At 52.0% G+C, this 20404-nt stretch overlaps 1 protein-coding gene across 1 annotated transcript; it reads right to left on the minus strand.

Moving 5' to 3' along the window:
• Positions 1 to 2460: 2460 nt before the first annotated feature.
• LOC306957820 (maestro heat-like repeat-containing protein family member 2B) lies at positions 2461 to 18980 on the minus strand (the record flags this gene model as incomplete). The annotated part of the gene is given in 34 exon segments (XM_079549145.1): positions 2461 to 2512; positions 2649 to 2803; positions 3060 to 3212; positions 3658 to 3767; positions 3968 to 4091; positions 4259 to 4354; positions 4727 to 4819; positions 4936 to 5071; positions 5469 to 5548; positions 5857 to 5979; positions 6199 to 6354; positions 6490 to 6612; positions 6736 to 6855; positions 7120 to 7227; positions 7565 to 7617; positions 7742 to 7883; positions 8119 to 8159; positions 8286 to 8445; positions 8631 to 8738; positions 8884 to 9003; positions 9320 to 9393; positions 9479 to 9592; positions 9708 to 9777; positions 9903 to 9995; positions 10471 to 10614; positions 10980 to 11131; positions 11298 to 11396; positions 11554 to 11719; positions 11859 to 11981; positions 12133 to 12254; positions 12556 to 12646; positions 12648 to 12694; positions 16017 to 16029; positions 18957 to 18980. Coding segments are annotated over 34 exon segments (3585 nt in total).
• Positions 18981 to 20404: the final 1424 nt, after the last annotated feature.

Raw genomic sequence — 20404 nt, forward strand, 5'->3', positions numbered from 1 at the left:
GGAAAGAGTCCAGCGGAGGGCCACGAAGATGGTGAAGGGCCTGGAGCATCTCCCCTATGAAGAAAGGCTGAGTGAAGTGGGTCTGTTCAGCCTTGAGAAAAGACGACTGAGAGGGGACCTGATCCAGGTCCATAAGTATCTAAGGTGTGGGGGGCAGAATGGCGAGGCCGGACTCTTTTCAGTGGTGAGTGGAGACAGGACGAGGGGAAACGGCCGGAAACTGCAGCATAGGAAGTTCCGCACAAACATGCGCAAGAACTTCTTTACAGTGAGGTGACGGAGCACTGGAACAGGCTGCCCAGGGAGGTGGTGGAGTCTCCTTCTCTGGAGATGTTCAAGACCTGCCTGGATGCCTACCTGTGCGACCTGCTGTAGGGAACCTGCTTTGGCAGGGGGGTTGGACTCGATGATCTCTGGAGGTCCCTTCCAACCCCTACGATTCTGTGATTCTGTGATATGACAGATGAAAGATGACATACAGCAAGGCTGGTAAGTGTCCTTTGGTGGTCTGTTCTGAAAGGCCAGTGTTCAAAAACAGGACCTCTTCTGTATTTATCCCTCTCATCTTTCACAACCCAGATATATAAAACACATTACTCACCCTACTAAGTGTTTCTAATTTTCTGTATGTTACTGTTACAAATGTAACAGACAAAACTGTAAAAAAATAAAAGTGCACTGTTACCATTTCATAAACATACAAGTCACAAAATGCTGTCATCATTATTCCTAGCTCATATCAGGTCCTCTTTGCTTTTCAAATCCTGCCTATTACTCTCATAGCTGAACAACTTCCACTTGAAACCACTGTTCCCAGCAGCGAAGACCTCAGGGCGTTTCATGCAGTATCTGGTCTCCCTCAGGTCTCAAGATCTATACCTGCACTTCAGTTCTTAGTTTATTCCTTATCTTAGCCTTTTATTACTCTCGTTGTTTTGACTACAAAGCTGAGGCCTGGCTTAGGCAGGATGTAGCAGTAAGCATGTGAACAGGTTTTGTCAGGAGGAAATACTACGTGTGATCTTCAGGTCATGCAACCTCATAGCACTGTGTGCTTTGTCTTCTGATTTGCAAGCTCCACCAGTCCACAGGAGACCAGCTGTCTTAGTAGCTCACAGCCTGAAATTCAGCCTTTAACATTGTTTGGCCTTGTTTTTTTGCAGTCGCTTGAAGATTTAGTTCTGATGTCTTCAATGAATATGAGAAATACCCTGGGACTGTCTGAAGGAATTAGACAGCCAACTTAACACAGAAGTCTACGCCTACCAGCACTGAGGAATCAAGCCATTATGTGTCAAACCTGGAGGATGGCAAGCTCGACTCACACATCTCAGGAAATCAATGAATTGTAATGGTGACAGGTCTGCCGTGTGTTACAACATGCTGCAGCCAGGACCCACTGGGTAGGCGCCTGCAAAGAATATTTCACCCTTCTATTCTTCACATTCACTGCTCAACGTCCTTTTCTGATTGACTATTTTACTTCCCGGGCTTGGGTGGGTGTTGAGTTGGGTGGGGGGAAAATGGAATGAAATGCAACACGGGCAAGCTAGAGACTTGTGTCTAGGCAAGAGCAATGCCAGGTACCAGTATAGGTTGGGGACTGACCTGTTGGAGAGCAGCGTAGGGGAAAGGGACCCGTGGGTCCTGGTGGACAGCAGGGTGACCGTGAGCCAGCGCTGTGCCCTTGTGGCCAAGAAGGCCAATGGCACCCTGGGACCTACTAGAAGGGGCATGGTTAGTAGGTCAAAAGAGGTTCTCCTGCTTCTCTACTGTGCCCTGGTGAGACCGCATGTGGAGTATTGTGTCCAGTTCTGGGCCCCTCTGTTCAGGAAGGACAGGGAACTGCTTGAGAGAGTCCAGCACAGAGCCACAAAGACGAGGAAGGGACCAGAGCATTTCCCTTACGAGGAAAGTCTGAGGGAGCTTTGGCTTGGAGGAGACTGAGAGGTGACCTACTGAACGCTTCTAAATATGTAAAGGATGTCTGTCAGGAGGATGGAGCCAGGCTTTTCTCAGTGACATCCAGTGACAGGATAAGGGCAATGGGTACAAGCTGGAACAGAAGAGGTTCCACATTAATGCTGGAAAAAAAACTTCTTCATGGTGAGGGTCACAGAATACTGGAACGGGCTGCCAGAGAGGTGGTGGGGTCTCCCTCTCTGGAGACATTCAAAACCTGCCTGGACGCATTCCTGTGTGACCTAACCTAGGTGTTCCCAGCAGGGGGATTTGATTAGATGAGCTTTTGAGGTTTCTTCCAATCCCTGACATTTGGTGACTCTGTGATTCTGTAACTGGTATGGAGAAGAGACAGCAGCTATTAAAATGAAGACTTGGTTTAAAAAAAAAAAGAGTACTGTTTATTTATTAATTAATTTATTTATGTATTTTTAATAAATAATACAATTTTTAAGCTCTTTATCTCTTCTCTTCCTTTTGTCTTTTCGCTTTGCTCTTCTATCGGCTCCACCGTTGCAGACAAAACTCTCTTATTCTCCTCCACATCTCGCTAGAAAAAGGAGAATCACAAGTTGTGACTAGGAAATTGTTGTGTTTCCTCCCGGGAAGCATTCCTCCTTACTTCCTCTGACAGAGGCAAGCTACAACTGGGGCTGCACCAACAGCAAAGGCAGGAGTGCTGATACCTGTCTGTGGGCCCAAGCAGCCGGGAGAAGTTGTCAATCATGACCTCTTTGTGGCAGCGGATGAGGATGACCACCGCCTGGCACAGGAAGGGCATGAACGTGCTCTGCTGCGCGGATGATGTGCAGCTGCGCAGGATGTGGAGGATTGGTAGCACCTGAAAGAAGAAGGGCAGAAAGAATGACTTGCTGCATCCTGCACTCTGCAGGGCCTAAGGATGGACATTCAGCACATGAGCAGTGCCTGCTCCCTTGACATGCTGCCAAGGCCCAAGCCTAAATTGCACGCCAGCCACCCTGTCCAAGCCCTGGCTCTGCCCTCAGGCTGTGCTTCTTTAGCACAAGAGGCAAACGGCACAAGGCGTAGTGCAACAGCCAGCGAAAGTCCAAGAGAGCTGGAAGAAAGTCTCTTACGTCCCGACAGATGTCCTTCCCGTACATCTGCAGAAAGGTGATCATCCACTTCCCAGCTGCACGCACGCGCATTCCCCTGCCTTTCCGCAAGGTCTCCTTGATGGCCATCAGGAAGTCAACGGTGCGTTCCAGGGGGAAGTTGCTGCACACCATCTGCAGAGAAAAGAGAAGCAGGAGAGATCTCATCACTGCTCTGCGGCAGCTCTTCAAAACAGAAAGCAGTCTTGAGGGCGTTCTTAGCTCAGCAGCTTGCCGCTCATTCAGGGGCAATCACAAGGCTCCTGCTCTCCTACCCTGCTATTTACACGGAAGGCGGTTGAGCCTTCTCCCAGCTGCTCCACCCATGCTGTTTGCTTCCATGCAAAGCCTACCTCCCAGCAGCCACAGTCACACACACACACAGACACACCATGGAATCAGCTCCTTGCATGGGGGGCCTGAAGGGCAGACATAGCTCAGAGCCTCCTGCTACTTGCTGAGAAAAGAGGTCTCAGGGTGACAGCTCATTTTGGAAATGGTATGAAAGGCTGGGGACAGCCTAGGGTCGTGCAGAAGCCTATGCACTGAGATGCCACCACCCCTTTTTGGGTCCACTTACCCTTGCCAGTTTGGATGAGGTCTGGAGCTGAGCAGCGGTGCTGCAGTCATTCAGCCCCTCACACAGGCTCCCAGTGTCTCCTGTCTCGATGACTCTGTTGGCCGCCTTGGCTGGAAAGAGCACGGGGGAAAAGGGAAGTCATGCTTCTGGAAACGGAACTGCTTTCCATGGGGGAGAGACTGAGGACAGGGTGGGGACAAGAAGAGAGCTGTGCACAGTGCCTCTCCCTCCTGTAAGCAGGGCCCAGCCCGTGGGGCTCTGGTAGCGCTGCGGAGGAGAGCACAGGGCTGGTGCATCCCGCTCTACTCACCTTGGATTCGCAGAAGGGAGCTCAGGCAGGTGGCGGCCAACTGGCGGGATGTGGGCATGGGGTCACACGTCAGCGGAGCCAGCAATCCCACCAAGGAGCCAAAGGACTCACAGGCATCTCCTGTCTGCAGGGATGAGAGGCAGGAACAAAGCTGTAGGCAGCCCCAGCTCTCCCTAGCTTCTCCTGCCCGTGCCTTCCCCATGCCAGCATGCACAGCTGGGTAGAGCTCCCCTTCCAGCTCAGGGGCACTGGGGAGGGAGCAGGGAGCATGCAGTGGGGCTCTTTACTCACCGGAAGCCCTTCACAAGCAGCCAGCAGCTGGGAGCAGGTCTGCAGGGCCCTGTTACGCTCCCACATGTTGTTTGAGGTCAGTGATCTCTGCAGGACCTGAAGCAGAGCATGTCTCACCATGGACATTTTTTCCTTCCTGCCACCCCTCTCCCTGTCCCTCTTTTCCCAACAGTTTCCCTCAGGTCCTGCCCTGTGGCTCCACGTGGACCCCCGCCTCACTGTGCGCTGACACTGCTGCTCCCATTTTCTGCAGATACTGCTGCCTCCTAACCCAGGAGCTTTTCCTCGGCTGTGCCCTACCAGCGGCTGGCTCCTGCCTTTTCCCCTGCAGAGCCCATTTCTCAGCTCGCAGTGAGCTGGCCTGTTAGCAGGAGATTTCTCCCCCTTCGATCATACTCTCAGTCCCCAGATCTCTGTCCCTGCTATCAACGGGCACCATGCTTCCTCCCTTGCCCCACACGTACTCACCTGGACTATGTTCTGGAAGAATCCCCGGGTGGTCTCTGTCTCAAGCAGGACCACCATGAGCCGGCCCAGAGCTTTCAACGATGTCTGCAGAAGCTGAAAGCAGGAGAGGGGATTGAGGTGTGGCATCACGGCTGCAGCCGGAGCATAGGCCGTGTGTGCTGAGGTAGGGCTGTGACGCAGAGGTGGCCGGGAAAGTTACGGCAGCTTACCTGCAGGTACTGTGCTGCTTGCCGTGACTTCGTGATCTTCAGCATCATCTCTGCTGAAGGGTGTGACACAATGTTCTTGCAGCACAGAGCCAACAGTTCACGTGCATCCTTGCTTCCTAAAGAGGGCTTCAGCTTGCTGACAAGAGGAACAAAAGGAAGAGAAAGAAGAAAGGGCCTTTACCACTGCTCTCCAGACTGGTGCAGAAAATGTCTGAGATTCTCCCAATCAACAGCTGCAAAGCCAAAACCCCCAGCCCGTGCTGCTGGAGCAGCGCCTGCCTCCTCCCTGGCAGCAGTGAACCACCTCCCGCTCTGAAGGGAAGAAGGCCCCAGGTCTGCCTTCTCTTCCTCGCCTGGGGACAGCAGTACCAGGCCTTTCTCCCTGCCCAGAATCTCAGCTTCACTGGCCACAACAGCCCAGCCGTCTCTCCTGTAGATGCAGCTCCTTACCCCCTCCCCCCTCCAGGCCTTCGGAAGCTACCCTAAAGGGGGACCACCATCTGCCTTGCAAGCCTAGAGGCTCCCACCCTTACCTCAACTGCTCCAGGGCCAGAACCACCTTGAGGGGCACTGGGGAGACAGGGGTGCCCAGGTAATACTTCTTCAGCAAGTCCTGCAAGTACCAGAGAAACATTGTCAAAGTGGGCAAGGGCCAAGAGAGAGCTCTTCTGCCTGGCCCACAGACAGAAACAACTGCCACACACCAGCCCCATCGTTCCCACATTTCCCATGCAAGCACTGCAGGATGCAGCAGCTCCACAGCTGGTGGACCCAGCCCGCTGCCTGCTGCTGCTGCCAACACCCAAGGTCCCCACCAGCTGGAGATGTGTGGCTGGGGGAGACCTGCATGGCTCCAGGGTTGGGAGCCTCGTGGCACAGCCCGGAACTCCTCTGCAGAGTGCCCTGTCTCTAGGCACTCACCATCAGGATCTCCAGCAGCTTGCTCTTCAAGGAGGGGTTAAAGAAGGCGGAGCCACCCACGGCATGGAGAGCAGAGCTGAAATCAGTGATGCTCTGCACCAGCGCGAGCTTGTTCTGCAAGTCCTGAGGCCAAGAGAGAAGAACATTCTTTGAACTGCGGGAAGGGCCAGGGGCTGTCAAGGGGACACATGGGGCAACGCTAAGGGAAGGGCTTGGATCTTCATCTGGGCACAAACCGTTCCCCAAGGGACCTTTGGAAAGAGAAGGCCCATCTCATCATCCCCCCACGTGGAGGGGCTGCAGCTGGGCGCTCTGACACCCTGGCAGACTTTGAGCTCTCACCTGGCAGCTGCAGCTGTACAGCAGCAGGATGTTGCCCACAATGTCTCCCTCCAGGCGGGCGAGCAGCTGCTCCTTGGAGGCTCGCAGTGCCAAGCTGCCATGGGCGAGGATGAGAGCGCTGCGTGTAGCCTGAGCTCTCGCGCTGTCCAGCTCCGCCTGTGTGAGCAGAAATGCCTTGAGACACTCGCTCAGCAGCCCCCAGTGCCCTGCGCTGCACCTGGGCTCCCAGGGCAGGAGCTGCTGTGAAAATAAGGCAGAAGAATGCCAAGATGGAAACACGTAGCACTTTACCTTCTTGCGCCTGGAAATCCTCCCATTGCGGCCTTTGCACAGCCTGGACGCAAACATGGTGAGTGTGTCCAGGACTGTGTGGAAGTTGCTGTCAGCAGCAAGGCTGACAAGAGAGATCATTCCCTGCACAAAAGAACGAGGGGCAGTTGGCACAGGCCTGAACCTACTGGCACGGCCCTCTGAGAAGCCCTCTGCCCCAGGGACAGAGCGAGGATGCTCACAGAGTTGGAGGAGAGGAGAGCTCACCTGGGCCTCAGATGGCTCCTCTGCATTGCATTCCTCCAGGTGCTGCAGCAGCTTCTCCTGGACATGGAGGACTTCCTTACAAGCTCCCAGAACGGCACCCAGAGCCTTGTAGAGGAAGGTCTGCGTGGGAAGGGAAGGAGTAAGCTGGGATGTGGCAGCAGCCTGACCTTACGGGAGAGGGCTAGATGGGAAGGACCCACACTCCCTGGGAGTCGCTGAGAGCAGCTGTGGAGCAGAGCTGTAGCCAGCCCCAGGCAGTTTGCAGGGAACCGCCCTGTGAGGGCACAGGCCGTGGAAGCAGCATGAGCAGCCCGTGGGGGCAGAGCACCAGCCTCAGCCCCAGCCCCAGTTGGGCACTGCTGAGTAGAGCCGCGGGGAACTCACCTTTTCTGCAGAGCTGCTGGCAGAGCAGCTCAGCCGCCGGCTCAGCTCGCAGCTCAGGGCCTTGGTCCAGGCCTCGTCCTCCACGACGTCCAGCGATGCCCTCAGGAACTGTTGGAGAACAGGAGAAGCCAATGTTCCCTTGCCCTTTGCCTCTTCCCGCGTTCCCAAGTCACTGCAGCCTTCTGGGCAGAGCTGCCTGGAAGAACAGCCCCTCTCCCAGCTCCCCCCAGCATTCCCTCCATTAAAGCCACCTACTGCTCCTCTCCTAAGACCCCCCCTTGGGCTTGGGACAAAGAGGAAGAGGCAGCGCTGCAAAGGCGAGCAGCTGCTCCACAGCAGCTTTTGAGAGGCTGTTCCTGTCCCGTGGTGGCTCGTATGGGAGCGGGGCTCCTTGTGGCAGGCAGGCAAGCATTTCTCTGCACCATGTCTCTCCACAGTGCTGTACCTTTAGCAGACGGTGCTCCCACTCTTCAGAGTTCGGGAAGCTCTCATCTTTCCCTGCACAGCAACAAGAAGCAAAAGAGCGCTGCTTGGAATCAAGCCTCAGAAGAAGAGCTGCACCCAACCGGGCTTGGCTTGGGCACTCGCCCACTCTACCTCTCCCTCCCCACCAGCATTTTACCTTCAAGGCGCTGCAGCAGCAGGGGGATCTCAGCAGCCCACTTGGCCCCCACAGCTCTGTGGATCTTGCTGTGGAGGTTTTGCAGGAGCAGCAAGGCAGCGGCTTGGAGTTCGCTGCCTGCAGAAGGGCTCCCTGCCACCACCTGAGTGAGAGCAAGGAGAAACAGGGTCACTTGTGCTGCAAGAGAAGCGGCTTCCCCCAAGAGGAAAGCAGCTTGGCTCTGCCCTGATGGGCAAGGAGCAGCCAGCCGCTTGGCCCATGACATTGCAAGCTAGGAAGGGAACGGCATCCCCAGGAGTGAGGCAGGTGCTGGCACGCTCGGCCATGCTGCTTCCTCCTCGGGGCTTGTGGCACCGGCCTCAGGAGCATCTACTTACCAGCAGACGTGCCAGCAGTGTCTGGGGAGTCAGCAGTGGGCCTGCGAGGAGAAAGAAGTGCTGAGTAAGACTCCAAGACACTCTGTGCCCTGCCACGCGCACCTCTGCTCTCCCTTCTGGGTGCTAACATGGGTCAGCAGAGCTCACGGGGGAGCTTCTGCTCCTACCTTGAAACATGGAGCTGAGGAAGTGGGGATCCAGATCTTCCATGTCCCGCACCGTCAGCTCCCCTCTCTTGGCCAGGGCTTGGACGCAGCGGGAGACCGGGATCAGCATGCCGGTGTACTGGGCTGGCACCACGTACAGCAGCAGCCTTGGCCACAGGAGCTGTAGGGAACGAGGCGGTTGAGCATGTCAGCATTCCTGCCTCCGCTCAGAGATAAAGAGGACTCTGAATTTCTGAGTCTTGTGTCCTTCAGAGCACGCTGGAGGACAGACCTGAGGTGTTGGAAGGGGACGAGGAACACGTGGTGCAAAGGCAAGGAGTGGCAGCAGGGCAGAGTGTGACTTACTTTGGAGATCCCTCTTGCAGAGACATCCAGTGACCCCAGGATGTTGATGCACAGCTCTTGGAGAGCTTCCTCTTCCTGGGCTTCCTGGGTGGAAAGGTCTTCAGCTGCCTGCACAACAGTGGTGTTGAAACACTGGTTACTCTCAGTTCTCAGGAGCCTCTCAGGAGGCTCAGGAGTGGCCCCACCGGTGCTTTTTTGCCAGCCTATGAGCTGCACAGGTCCTCCAAAGGAAGATGCTGCCCACTGTCCTTACCCTTCTTCCCGTGGTGCGGCTGAACTCCCTGAAGATGTGCCCCACCACATCCCAGGCTGAGCAGCTCCAGGCGTTAGCGCTGAGCAGATCCTCAGTGAAGTGCAGCACGGCCCTCCTCACCTGCCAGGGGTCAATTGTGGGTGTGATTTCCTTGCTCAGAAGGCCAAGGGAAGCCACCTGCTCATCAGGTGCATTTGGGCATGAGCAGAGATGACAAAAGCAGAGGAGAAGAGGTGAGGGCCAGGCCTTAGCACCAGGCTGTGCACTTTCCATGCACAGCACAGGGACCCGACCGCTCCACTCTGCCTGCTCTCCTGACAGGAGCCATCGTGACCATGTGGTCGATGCCCCAGCACATCCCTGGTCACCCCAGCCCTGCCGTATTATCAGCAGCATCACCCCCCTGACAGTGCTTTCCTTTCCCCAAACAGCTCACCCGGGTCCTGGGGTCACTGCACACACGCTGCACAGCCTCTGTAATCTGCGGCAGCTTCTCTGTCATCGCGGGCTCTGCAAGAGATGCACAGAAGCATGCGTGGAGGCACAGCTCAGATGGCAAAAGGGATCCCTGGAAGTCCCGACCCGTGGTACTGACCATCAGAGCGAGCCAGAGCGCCGAGCAGACCCAGGGCTGCCACGCATCCAGCCTCCCACTCATGGCCCAGCTGCGACTGCAGAAACAGGACCGTTTCCTCTGGGCAGATTCGGGCTGCAGGAAGGAAATGCCATGCTGTGTTAGTGAGCAATTTGTGCCCATTTGTGAGGTGAGAGAGAGATGTATTGGCCAGAGCACTGGCAAGCATCGCCAGAGCTCCTCTCCTTACCCTGCAGCAGGATGCAGCGGGTCAGCTCTGCTCTGTCAGCCTCGCTGTGCTGCTTGGCGTCATCAGAGAGCTGTGGGAACAAAGTCCATGCAGGAGCTAAGGCTGAGCAGCCATCAGAGGCTCAGAGCTTTGCAGTCCTCCTGAGGCTTAGCCAAGAGGGAAACTGCTGTGCACACCAGGATAGGCACCCCTTACCTGATAGAACACGGCACTGGTGACGGCCAGAAACTTGTCCTTAGGGATGACAGACTGAACTCCCGGCAAGGCCTCCAGGAACATATGAAGGCTCTGCAAGAGACCAGCAGAGGAAGAAGGGGCTGAAGCCACATCCGGCCACTTGGGAGCAGAGCAGAGGAACTGTCTCCCAGTGGGAGAAGCTCCCACACAAGCGTTCTTGTTTGTCCGTCCCCCCCAGCAGCACCAAGAGAGGCTCTCTGCTCTTAGCTGAGCCTTGGGGCTTGGGCATCATTTGCAGGCATTTCCCACCCACAGCCCTCTTCTCGCCCATCAGATTCAGGAGCCCCCATGGTGGTGGTGAAGCCTCCCATCCCCAGGAGATGGGCACCAGTGACTCTTGGCTTCCTCCTGGCTCGTGTCCAGGTTATTCCTTCCTTGACTGAAGAGCTCAGCAAGCCTCAGACTTCCCTTGAGCACCTGTTCCTTCTTTCTCCAAGGACTGCCCACCTCCTCCCTGCAGCCCCCTGACCCCTTGTGGCACTTGCACGGGCCCCACGTCCACAGCAAGCCCTGTGCAACATCTTACCTTGGCCACCCTGCAGGTGTCTTGCATCTCCTGACACGGGTGCACGAGCCAGAGGAGCCGCTCCCAGACGTGCTCTCGGGGCAGCTCCTCTTGCAGGAGGACAGTCATCATGGCAGTCACAGCCCCGAGAACGGCCTGTCTGTCCTGGAGAGGGATGGCAGAGGCCCAGCATCAAAGACTGAAGGTCTGCCCTTCCTACAGAGAGGGCTTTCTTTTTCCATTCCCCTTCCCCACAGCCCTGTGCCCAGCAGCACATGGGCTCGCTCTCCCTGGGCAGGCAGGTTTTCCCCGTACCCTCATCCCCGGCTCTCCCTGCCACAGTGCTGTGACTTGTGACTGGTCCCTGGCAGGGAGATCCAGCCCCAAGCACAGAGCCAGTGTGGGGCCCTTTGCAGAGCCAGCCCACACCCTCTCGACACCCCTGTGCTCTCAGCCTGCTGGGCACAGACAGAGCTGCCAACATGGATGCCCCAGCTGCCATCCCCGGCTGGGAATGCAGCAGTGCTCACCTCTTCCTCCTTGCAGTCCTGCCAGTTGCTGACCACAAAGAAGAAGAGCTCAGGAAGATTCTCATACATTTGTTCTTTCTCTGTGGCAGGCCAGGGGCTGTGCTTTCCAGAGGACAAGTGAATCTTGACGCCATCCATCCATTGTTTCACAACTGAAAACAAACAAACAAACAAACAAACAAACGAGTAATTAATTATAGAAAACAACAACAACAACGCAACAACACAAAAGAAGAGAAAAGGCAGCCTGTGCGAGGCTGCAGCAGGGTGAGGTGCAAGGGCTGTGCCCAGCCCCCCTGCCCTGGGGCCGGCACTCACCAGCACAAGCAGTGCGCAGGGTCCGGCCGCTCCTCACCCGGCCCACCACACTGCACAGGCCGGCCAGCGTCAGCCACACAAAAGAGATGCACTGTGGAGCTGCAGAGAGGAAGGAGAAGGGCACGGTCAGAGCCTCAGCAGGGAGGGAGGAGAGGCTGCAGAGCCCTGCACCCCCCAGCTCTATGCAGATCATGCGCAAGGGGAGAGACCCCTCTCCCTAGTTGCTGTAGGTGTCAGGAGGCTGAGGGCACTCTACCATAGATGCTGAAGAGTTTGCTCAGGGTGACGAGCACAAACTCCTTGCACATCTCCCGTGTGGCCTTCAGGTGGCCCTGGAGCTCGGCCATCACCATGGAGAAGTGAGTCCGGGCCAGAGCCACCAGGACATTGCTGGCAGCCACTCTCACGCTGTCCGTCACGCCCTGGAAAAGAGTCACTGGTGACACACGGCACAGGAGGCTGCCCAAGGCCTTCCCTTGCAAGGGCCAAGCCAGCGCCGTCTGCCAGCAGAACACCAGCACGGGCAGGCAGCTCCCTTTGCCTTCGGGAGTGACCCCTCACCTGGGCTGCTGTCAGGTCCTGGGACACCTCAGCCAGCAGCCGGTTCACCACTCCGCACGGCGGGCGGCTGTCCTCTTCCCCCAGGACGTGCTCCAGCTCGCAGTACGCCTGCTCTCGGTCACCCTGGGGACAGGGATAGGTCACGTTTGGCTTTGTCCTTGTTCCCGGGGAGCCGCCCGCTGCCGCCCATCGCTATGCCGATGTGCTGCCGGGGCCTGGCACCCACGGGACAAGAACCGGGGCAAGGACCGATGGTTGGACGTCCCCAGCTCACCTCCTGGTCTTGCAGGCGCTGCAGCAGTAAAGTCACGGCACAGGTGGGGACAGGGCTTTCCACCCTGCCTCTCTCCCCGCGACGTGTGCGTCTGGGCATGCTGCCCACACAGGCAAAGAGACCTGGAAGGAAAGAGCAGAGCAGCTGCCGCCGGTGTTGCTTGGAGCCAGGGCCGAGCACGCAGCCAGCTCTGGGAGGAACGCTCCTCCAGCCCCACAGCGCGGGGTGGGCTGCGCTGGCACATGCGTGGTTGGTGGGGAGAGGGGAGAGAGCCTTCCCCTGGCTGGGGTACTGGGGAAAGCACAGTGGGCGGCTGCACTCAGCAGAGCAAGGACAGTGCTGCTGGCACGTCCTAAAGAGACACTGGAGGCACACACGTGCTCGGGCAGCGCCACGGTGTCCAGAGAGGTGGAGGGACCTCACCTCGAAGGGCTCTCAGCCGCTCCATCACAGCAGGATGCCTCCAGACAGACACAACGCTCTCTCTGGGTTCACTTCCTGCGCGTCCCACAAGCGGACTGAGCCACCGCTCCCACCGCTGCCACAGGGGTGAAAGCCACAACTGTGACATCACAGCAAGGAGCGTCACCTCACAGAGCATGACATGCCCTGGGCTGGGTCCTGGGATCCTGTGATGGTGCCTGTTTTCTGTGTTGGTACCTGTTCATGTAAAGGCTAAAGGCAGCTTAGAATAAACAGATCCGTTTGTTTATATTCATTGCGTGGCACAAAGTGAATCTAGGGTGAATAGTGGAAACATTTTTCATGTCTTACATTACAATAACTTCAGAAGTGCCCCGTAACACACACACTTTTTTTTTTTTCCCTGAAACACGTGAATATTAAATTGATATCAGTCACAACCTTGAAGTGATTTTCCAAAAGTCGTGATTTGTGTGACTGAAACGGAAACCATGAGGCAACTGCAGCTGTGGTATGAATTTATGAAGATAGTTCTCAGATGAATTCCAGTATGTTTTATATTGTCTTAAACGTTCAATACAAATGCTCTCAGGAATACCTCGTATTGGGAAAGAATCCAACTCAGGAACAAATGTCGTGATTTTAGATCACTCTTCAGTTGCAAACAAATCACTAGCTATTGACGTGTTTTCCATCTTGCATTTAACAATCAGCATAGGTATGATTACTCAGAGGAAAGCAATAACACGTAGCAGTAATGGGAACTATACTATATGAAATCATGGAATGAAATTTATCTTTACAGTGCCTGTTTAATTGAGATTCTATATATACCACTTCAGAAAGCAGTACAAAACATTCATTTCTCCAGTCAAACTGGAATTTGTCCTTAGGTACTGCATTATTGCTGACAAACAAGACACAGTGCAACAAAACTGCAACTATGGAAACATTCGAATGTCTGCTTACTTCTCTTGACTGAGGCTTATTATAAAATTCTAGAAGTATAGCATCAAATGCGATCTTCATTTTGACAGGTGACAGGACGAAGGGAAATGGCCTCAAGTTGTGCCAGGGTTGGATATCAGGAAACATTGCTCTGCATAAATGGTGTTGAGCACTGGAATAGGCTCCCCAGGGAGGTGGTTGAGTCAGCATCCCTGGACGTGTTCACAAACCATTTGGATGTGGTGCTCAGGGACACCATTTAGCAGAGGGTTGTTGGAGTTCGGGCAGTATGGTCAGGTTGTGGTTGGACTCGATGATCTTTAAGGTCTTTTCCAACCTGAGCGATTCTATCATTCTATGACTCAGTGATTCTCCATAGTGAATTTGCTAAAATCACACGTAATAGGAAGAAAAACACTTCTTGTTTCCTTAGCTTCCAAATTCAGATACAGTATCTGATTGTACAGCAATACATAATGGGTGAATTTTTTCCTTTATGTAGTAAAAATGCTGTGGGTTTTTGGTTTTGTTTTTTTTCCAAATACTTAGGATCAAATCCTTTCTCTAACATGTTTTAAGTGCATGGCACTGCTTCCCTCTTTGTTGGAGAAGTCTGACGTTTTGCTAGCCCTCAGTTTGAAAGGGCAGCTTCCCAAGTGAAATGTAACAGTTGACAGCAATATATACTACCAGAGGGCTGGGATGCAAAATAAAATGTTCTTTCACCAAACTGACTGGGAATGTTTTCATGAAAATTTGTTTCCCTTGGCACTGCAACAGAAAAGTGCTACATTAAACCACCGGATTTGCACCAAGGATACTGCATTTCACAGTAACGGGCTGGGAAAGCCCAGCTGTCTGTTTGGAAGTCTGCAGATGAAAATCCTCTAAGTTCACAAAGTCTGTTTCTGGGCAGGAGGCTCCCAAAAGCAGAAAGCCTCCACTACAGAGTACAGCACACACAGGAGCTGTTGATAAAACGGAGTGGCTATCTAATTCATCAGCATCGTAATGACAACAGCTAATTAAAGACATGCAATATCACATGGCTCTAGCATGTACCTCCGTGGCCACTTTTCCCCCCACACTTCTCTTGCCACCTCACTGAGAGATGTAATGACATTCAAGATTGATGAGGTTACCTTCCAGAGATACCTGACACCCTCCTATCTCGCTCCAATTTATAGGAGGGAGAGGAGGTTCTTTTGTAATCTATATACCCGGCGTGAGAGTAAGAAACAACGGTTCAAATGTTGGTCCGACCAGTTTATTACAAATCTTAATCAGGGGAAATGGGGAAGGGGAGGACGGACGCTATTATGAATTAGGGTAATGGGGAGGGGAAGGAGGGCGATAGAAAAGATAGGAAAGAAGAAGCAAGGAGTCTTTATAGGCAGCAAGAGGGAGATAGTCACCACCATGGATCCAGCGTGGTTCGTAGTTCCGTCTTTGATCCTCAGTAGCGGAGGGTTGTCAGGCAGAGTTGTTCTATTGACGACGAAGGACGACCACGACCATGGTGATGATGGCCCTTTTTCAACGCTTCAAAGTGGTTGAGTCGGCTATCTTTGGAGTGACAGCTCAAATCCAAAGTGGTCGAGTCAGCTCTCCTTTGAGTGACAGCTCAAACCCAAGGTGGTTGAGTCAGTTCTCCTTGCGGTGGCAGCTTCTGGCTCTGGGATCTGAGCAGGAACCTCCTTTGTTCTTTATCTTTCTGGCCTTGCCAGCAGATAAGAGGAAGCAGGGAGGCACCAACTTGCATCTTGCCTTCGCAGGATACAATGGTATCATCCCCCAGCCTCCCATACCAAGCTGGAGCGGTTTGGCCACAGGCCAGATCTTCCTCCAGTGAACACTCCTGAGCACTCTCCTCCGCTCTTCTACAGAGCAAGCAGCTCTGGGGGAAGGGGCTTTCAAATGTTCCCAAAGCGATATCGATTGTCACACAGTTAGCACCCATCACTTGCCTCCTTGACAAGTCACTCAGAGTCTTATCACAAGAAAAACCTCAGGAAGCAAGCTTTGAGCCAAAAAAAAAACCAAAGAAGGATTCTCACACTACCCCGTGGCTCAAAGATTGCTTGAAATAAAGCCCAAGTGACCCTCCACGGTGGTGAGGAAAAGAAAAGGGAGAAAATAAAAAGACAGCGAAGAAGCATGGGGGGAAGGAAGAGGGGCAGAAGGGGAAGCTAATCGTTACACAATTACTAGAAAAGATTTCTTGGGCTTGGTTACAAATGTTGCCCTGATCTGTTGGACTTGTCCATCATCAGTTGAAGTAGTTACAAAATACATGGAAGATGCAACACGTTGTATAAGTTGAATAAAACATGGAATCATACAGGCTACAAACATAAGAGTTGCAACAACACACAGTAGAGAAAATAGGATACGTTTGACCCATGGGCCACCTGGAAGCCAGGAAAAGAAATCAGCGTCTAGGCCCTTCCAGGTTTGGACAGGAACACGGGCTATTTTCCGTATACCCTGGGCAATTGGTTTAACAACTTTACCATTATCATCAATCTTTAGACAACAATTAGAGTCATTCAGTTTGCCAGAGACACCACTCGGTGATGCCTCAGGAGTGGTGACACCAATGTTACACGATGAATAAAGGTAGAAAGTGAAAAGAGACAACCATACATTTGGCAATGACCACACATTTAACAATAACCAATAATAATAATAAGTAGGTGAAACAAACAGAGGTATTTGTGTCAGCTGCTTTCCCAACCCAGGAACTCCCAGTGTAAGCCAGGATCCAGATGGGAATTTTTCCGTAGAGGTTGTGGTGTTTATGAATAGCCATACAATATTACACTTCAGTTAATTCACTAAAAGCGTATCTAGTCTAATTTGACTATATGTGGACTTGCCATGTAATGTTTTCTAAGATGATTTAGTGTCTGGAGAACTTTCCACTTGAGCATTTCCAAGCAATTCAAATGCTGAGAGATATAAATATTAGTTTGGCAAGTTCAAGTATTGTTACAGTCCACAGAACTTTTCACAGGATAGTGTGTGCAGGATACCCCCACAGTACAAACCATCAAAGAGGAGTAATCCCAGAAACATACACATCTCTTATAAAACTTAGGCACTTTCCAGCAACCATGTTTTGGATGGAACTCCTGGACTGGTGTGACACTGAAAAGCATCAGTGCAAAAGGCTTTCTGATAGATTTGTTTTGTGACCACATCTAACAGATATTAGACGGGTCCCTTGATTCATTTCCCAGTTTGTTAGGAATTTGGAAACACTGTGGAGGAGTTACATGCAAATCATAATCAGTTTGGTAAAAAGGGGTGAAAGAAGGGGTCAAAAGAAATGGTATCACTGTGCAGGGAGAACCAGTAAGCCAGGATGACCTGTAAAAACCCTGAACCTGAACTGTGAAGTTTAACAGATCCAAGGACTGATACCAATCACCACCCATACACATAACAACACAAAACATAACACTATTGCAACCAAAAAATGTAATCAAGAGGTACATTCAGTGTTCTAGCATGATCAAATCTTCAGTATTTCTGTCACAAAACACAAATGGTTAAAATCAGCTATGAGCCTTTTTGTGTTCTGTCAAGGTCCCACGGGGATCTTCTGTAAAATACAACAAGACACCGACTTTTTGGGCTTTGTTAATATGGTTAAAAAATATGAGGGAACAATCCAGCAAGTGTTGATTTCATATTCCTTTTTCGGGGTGTCTTTAGCCTTCCAAAGATATTTGTTAAGGGATCCTGTTAAGGTTAGGGGAACTGGCCTCGGGTTAGCTGAGTCAATCGACACAGTCTGGCCAGGGAGGTGAGAGTGTTTCCCTGGCTTATCAGCCACTGGATCGTGACTCACAGGGATAACTGGCAAGAGTGGTGAGGCCTTTAGCAAAAGGTGTTAAATCGAGGATCTTGCTTCCCTTTGTTGTGAGCTTTCTATGCATCCACCCTTCACCACCCCCACCCCGCTCACTTGGGGGGGCGAAGACGTCAGTTTTCTAATGGCTTGGATAGCCATTCAGGTTCCCTGGGAGAGACCCTAGGACCTGGGGTTTTGCTTTCCTCGAGATTCTGGAGCTTTTGTTCTGGCCACCAGTTAACTAATTTCTCTAACCTGACAGTGGGTAATCCATTCATCAAATCTCGTGGAACACCCTTTTGCCAGCCCAGTATCCAGAGACAATTACATTTATGATCAATATTTCGCCTACCTGTTTTTACTGACAGTGAGACCCTTCCAGTCCCACTGGGCTTTGAGCTAGGAGGCCTGGGGGCAAGGCTGACTGCTGCAAGTCTTACTTCCCTTGGCTCAAATGTAGTGGAGGAAGAAACCACTGGCCCATATTTCCTTCCTTAGTTAATTAACTCTTGGGCCACCTCTCCCCACGTCCATGCTTTGTTTCCTGACTGCAGATGGTTGGGGGTTACAGTTCCTTCTGACACTGGCCGGCTTCTCTCTCCCTGAGACATAGCCTCTATTTTTCCTTGCAGTTGAATACCTATAGGTTTTAACGACTCTGGAAGCCCCCTAATTAAAGCAGTCATTCTCTCAGGATCAACAGGCATCATCATAGGTAATTCATGGTGTGGCTGCAGCTTTCTATCGTACATCATTTGGAGACAAGCAGCCTTTTGAACACTCTCTACTAACTGATCAGTTGTTCCAGTAATGGCAAGAGGGTCTCCCCGTTCTAAAGGGTTGAGACCACCTGCCCAATAGGCAGCCCTTTGCGTTAATGACCAGGGAGCACGACTGCTGCCAGTAGTTAAAAATACTCCTGGTCCCCAGTAACCTTCTGCTTCCTTTTCTGTTAGCCGAATCTGGTCACCACCAGTGAGACTCACCCTCCATACATATTCTGTCTCGGATTCCTTTGGAGAGCGGCTGAAATCTTTCTTCAATTTCGCTAGTTCAGTGGCTGAGGAGGGAATTTCTTTAACATTCATTTGAGGATCTAGATCCTCACTGTTATCGAATGTGCATTCAGTTTTTATCAAAGGACGCAATGGGGCTATTGGAGTTTCTAATTTATCTAGCCTTTCCTTCATTCCTGGTAGTTCCACCTGAGGAAAAGTTTTTTCTCGAGGCAAACTGTGGGTGACGGTATGGCTGGCATGCTTACACGTTAGCAGTTCCTTAAAAGCCATTTGCAACGAAGCCGAATTACGTTTCTCTCTTTCTAATTGTTCCTCGAGGTTCACTATTTGATTCTGCAGAGTTTTCACCAATTCTTGTGTTACTTTAACCGATTCCTGCAGTGCTTGTATAGTTTGGGTTCCTGCCGAATGCTTTTCATCTCGGAACTCCACGGCTGCTTTTAAAGTAGCTCCGAGTATAGCACAAATAAACGACTTTCCTTTTCCAGCTCGAGTACGAGCATTCTTTTGCAGGATACTAATACGGTCCGAAACACTCTGCAAGTTATACCAGTTCTGTCATGCCCAATCCATACCTGATAAAGAGGGTCGAGCACCATGTTTTTCTAAAAGATCAAATAATACATCTTCACTTTGCTCATGTTTTCAATACAATGAAAGACCAACACTAAGGGAGGAGGAGATACACGTATTCAGAAGCTCAGTTACTCCTCGCCGCTCCTCCCAGGGAGATACACCACACCTAAACAAATGAAAATGCTCCAATCACTCCTCCCTTTCTTTGGGGGAGCACACAGAAAGGTCCAAATTTCACACTTAAGTTACAAGATACTAAAATCGCAAAATTCAGAGAGGTCTTCTCGAGGAGGCACACACGTAATCAAAATTACTTCATACGTCCCCGAGAGGCATACACATAAACAGCAAAGTTTCAGAATGCGGAGCGGCCTTCCTGGAGAAGGACTCACGTCTAAGTTTTCAAAAATATCGCTCCCTGCAACTCCAGGAGGTGCACACAAAGAAAGCTATATCAGGAAGGACAACACTCTCATGGTGAGTATCCTGCTTTCGACTACACCATTAAATAAATGTCTTGCTCCAATTTATAGGAGGGAGAGGAGGTTCTTTTATTATCTATATACCCAGCGTGAGATTAAGAAGCAGCGGTTCAAATGTTGGTCCGAGCAGTTTATTACAAATCTTAATCAGGGGAAATGGGGAAGGGGAGGACGGACACTATTATGAATTAGGGTAATGAGGAAGGGAAGGAGGGCGATAGAAAAGATAGAAAAGAAGAAGCAAGGAGTCTTTATAGGCAGCAAGAGGGAGATAGTCACCACCATGGATCCAGCGTGGTTCGTAGTTCCGTCTTTGATCTTCAGTAGCGGTGGGTCGTCAGGCAGAGTTGTTCTGTTGACAACGAGGACCACGACCATGGTGATGATGGCCCTTTTTCAACGCTTCAAAGTGGTTGAGTCGGCTATCTTTGAGTGACAGCTCAAACCCAAGGTGGTTGAGTCAGTTCTCCTTGCGGTGGCAGCTTCTGGCTCTGGGATCTGAGCAGGAACCTCCTTTGTTCTTTATCATTCTGGCCTTGCCAGCAGATAAGAGGAAGCAGGGAGGCACCAACTTGCATCTTGCCTTCGCAGGATACAATGGTATCATCCCCCAGCCTCCCATACCAAGCTGGAGCGGTTTGGCCACAGGCCAGATCTTCCTCCAGTGAACACTCCTGAGCACTCTCCTCCGCTCTTCTACAGAGCAAGCAGCTCTGGGGGAAGGGGCTTTCAAATGTTCCCAAAGCGATATCGATTGTCACACAGTTAGCACCCATCACTTGCCTCCTTGACAAGTCACTCAGAGTCTTATCACAAGAAAAACCTCAGGAAGCAAGCTTTGAGCCAAAAAAAAAAACAAAGAAGGATTCTCACACCTCCTTCTGCAGCATGTATTTGGTACAAAAGCTCTTCACAGACAAGACCCTGAGAATTTAGTTTCACCAATCAGATCTGGTTCAGAATTC

This window comes from Tetrao urogallus, assembly GCF_951394365.1.
Source record: "Tetrao urogallus genome assembly, chromosome: 1".
In the NCBI taxonomy this organism is placed as follows: domain Eukaryota; kingdom Metazoa; phylum Chordata; class Aves; order Galliformes; family Phasianidae; genus Tetrao; species Tetrao urogallus.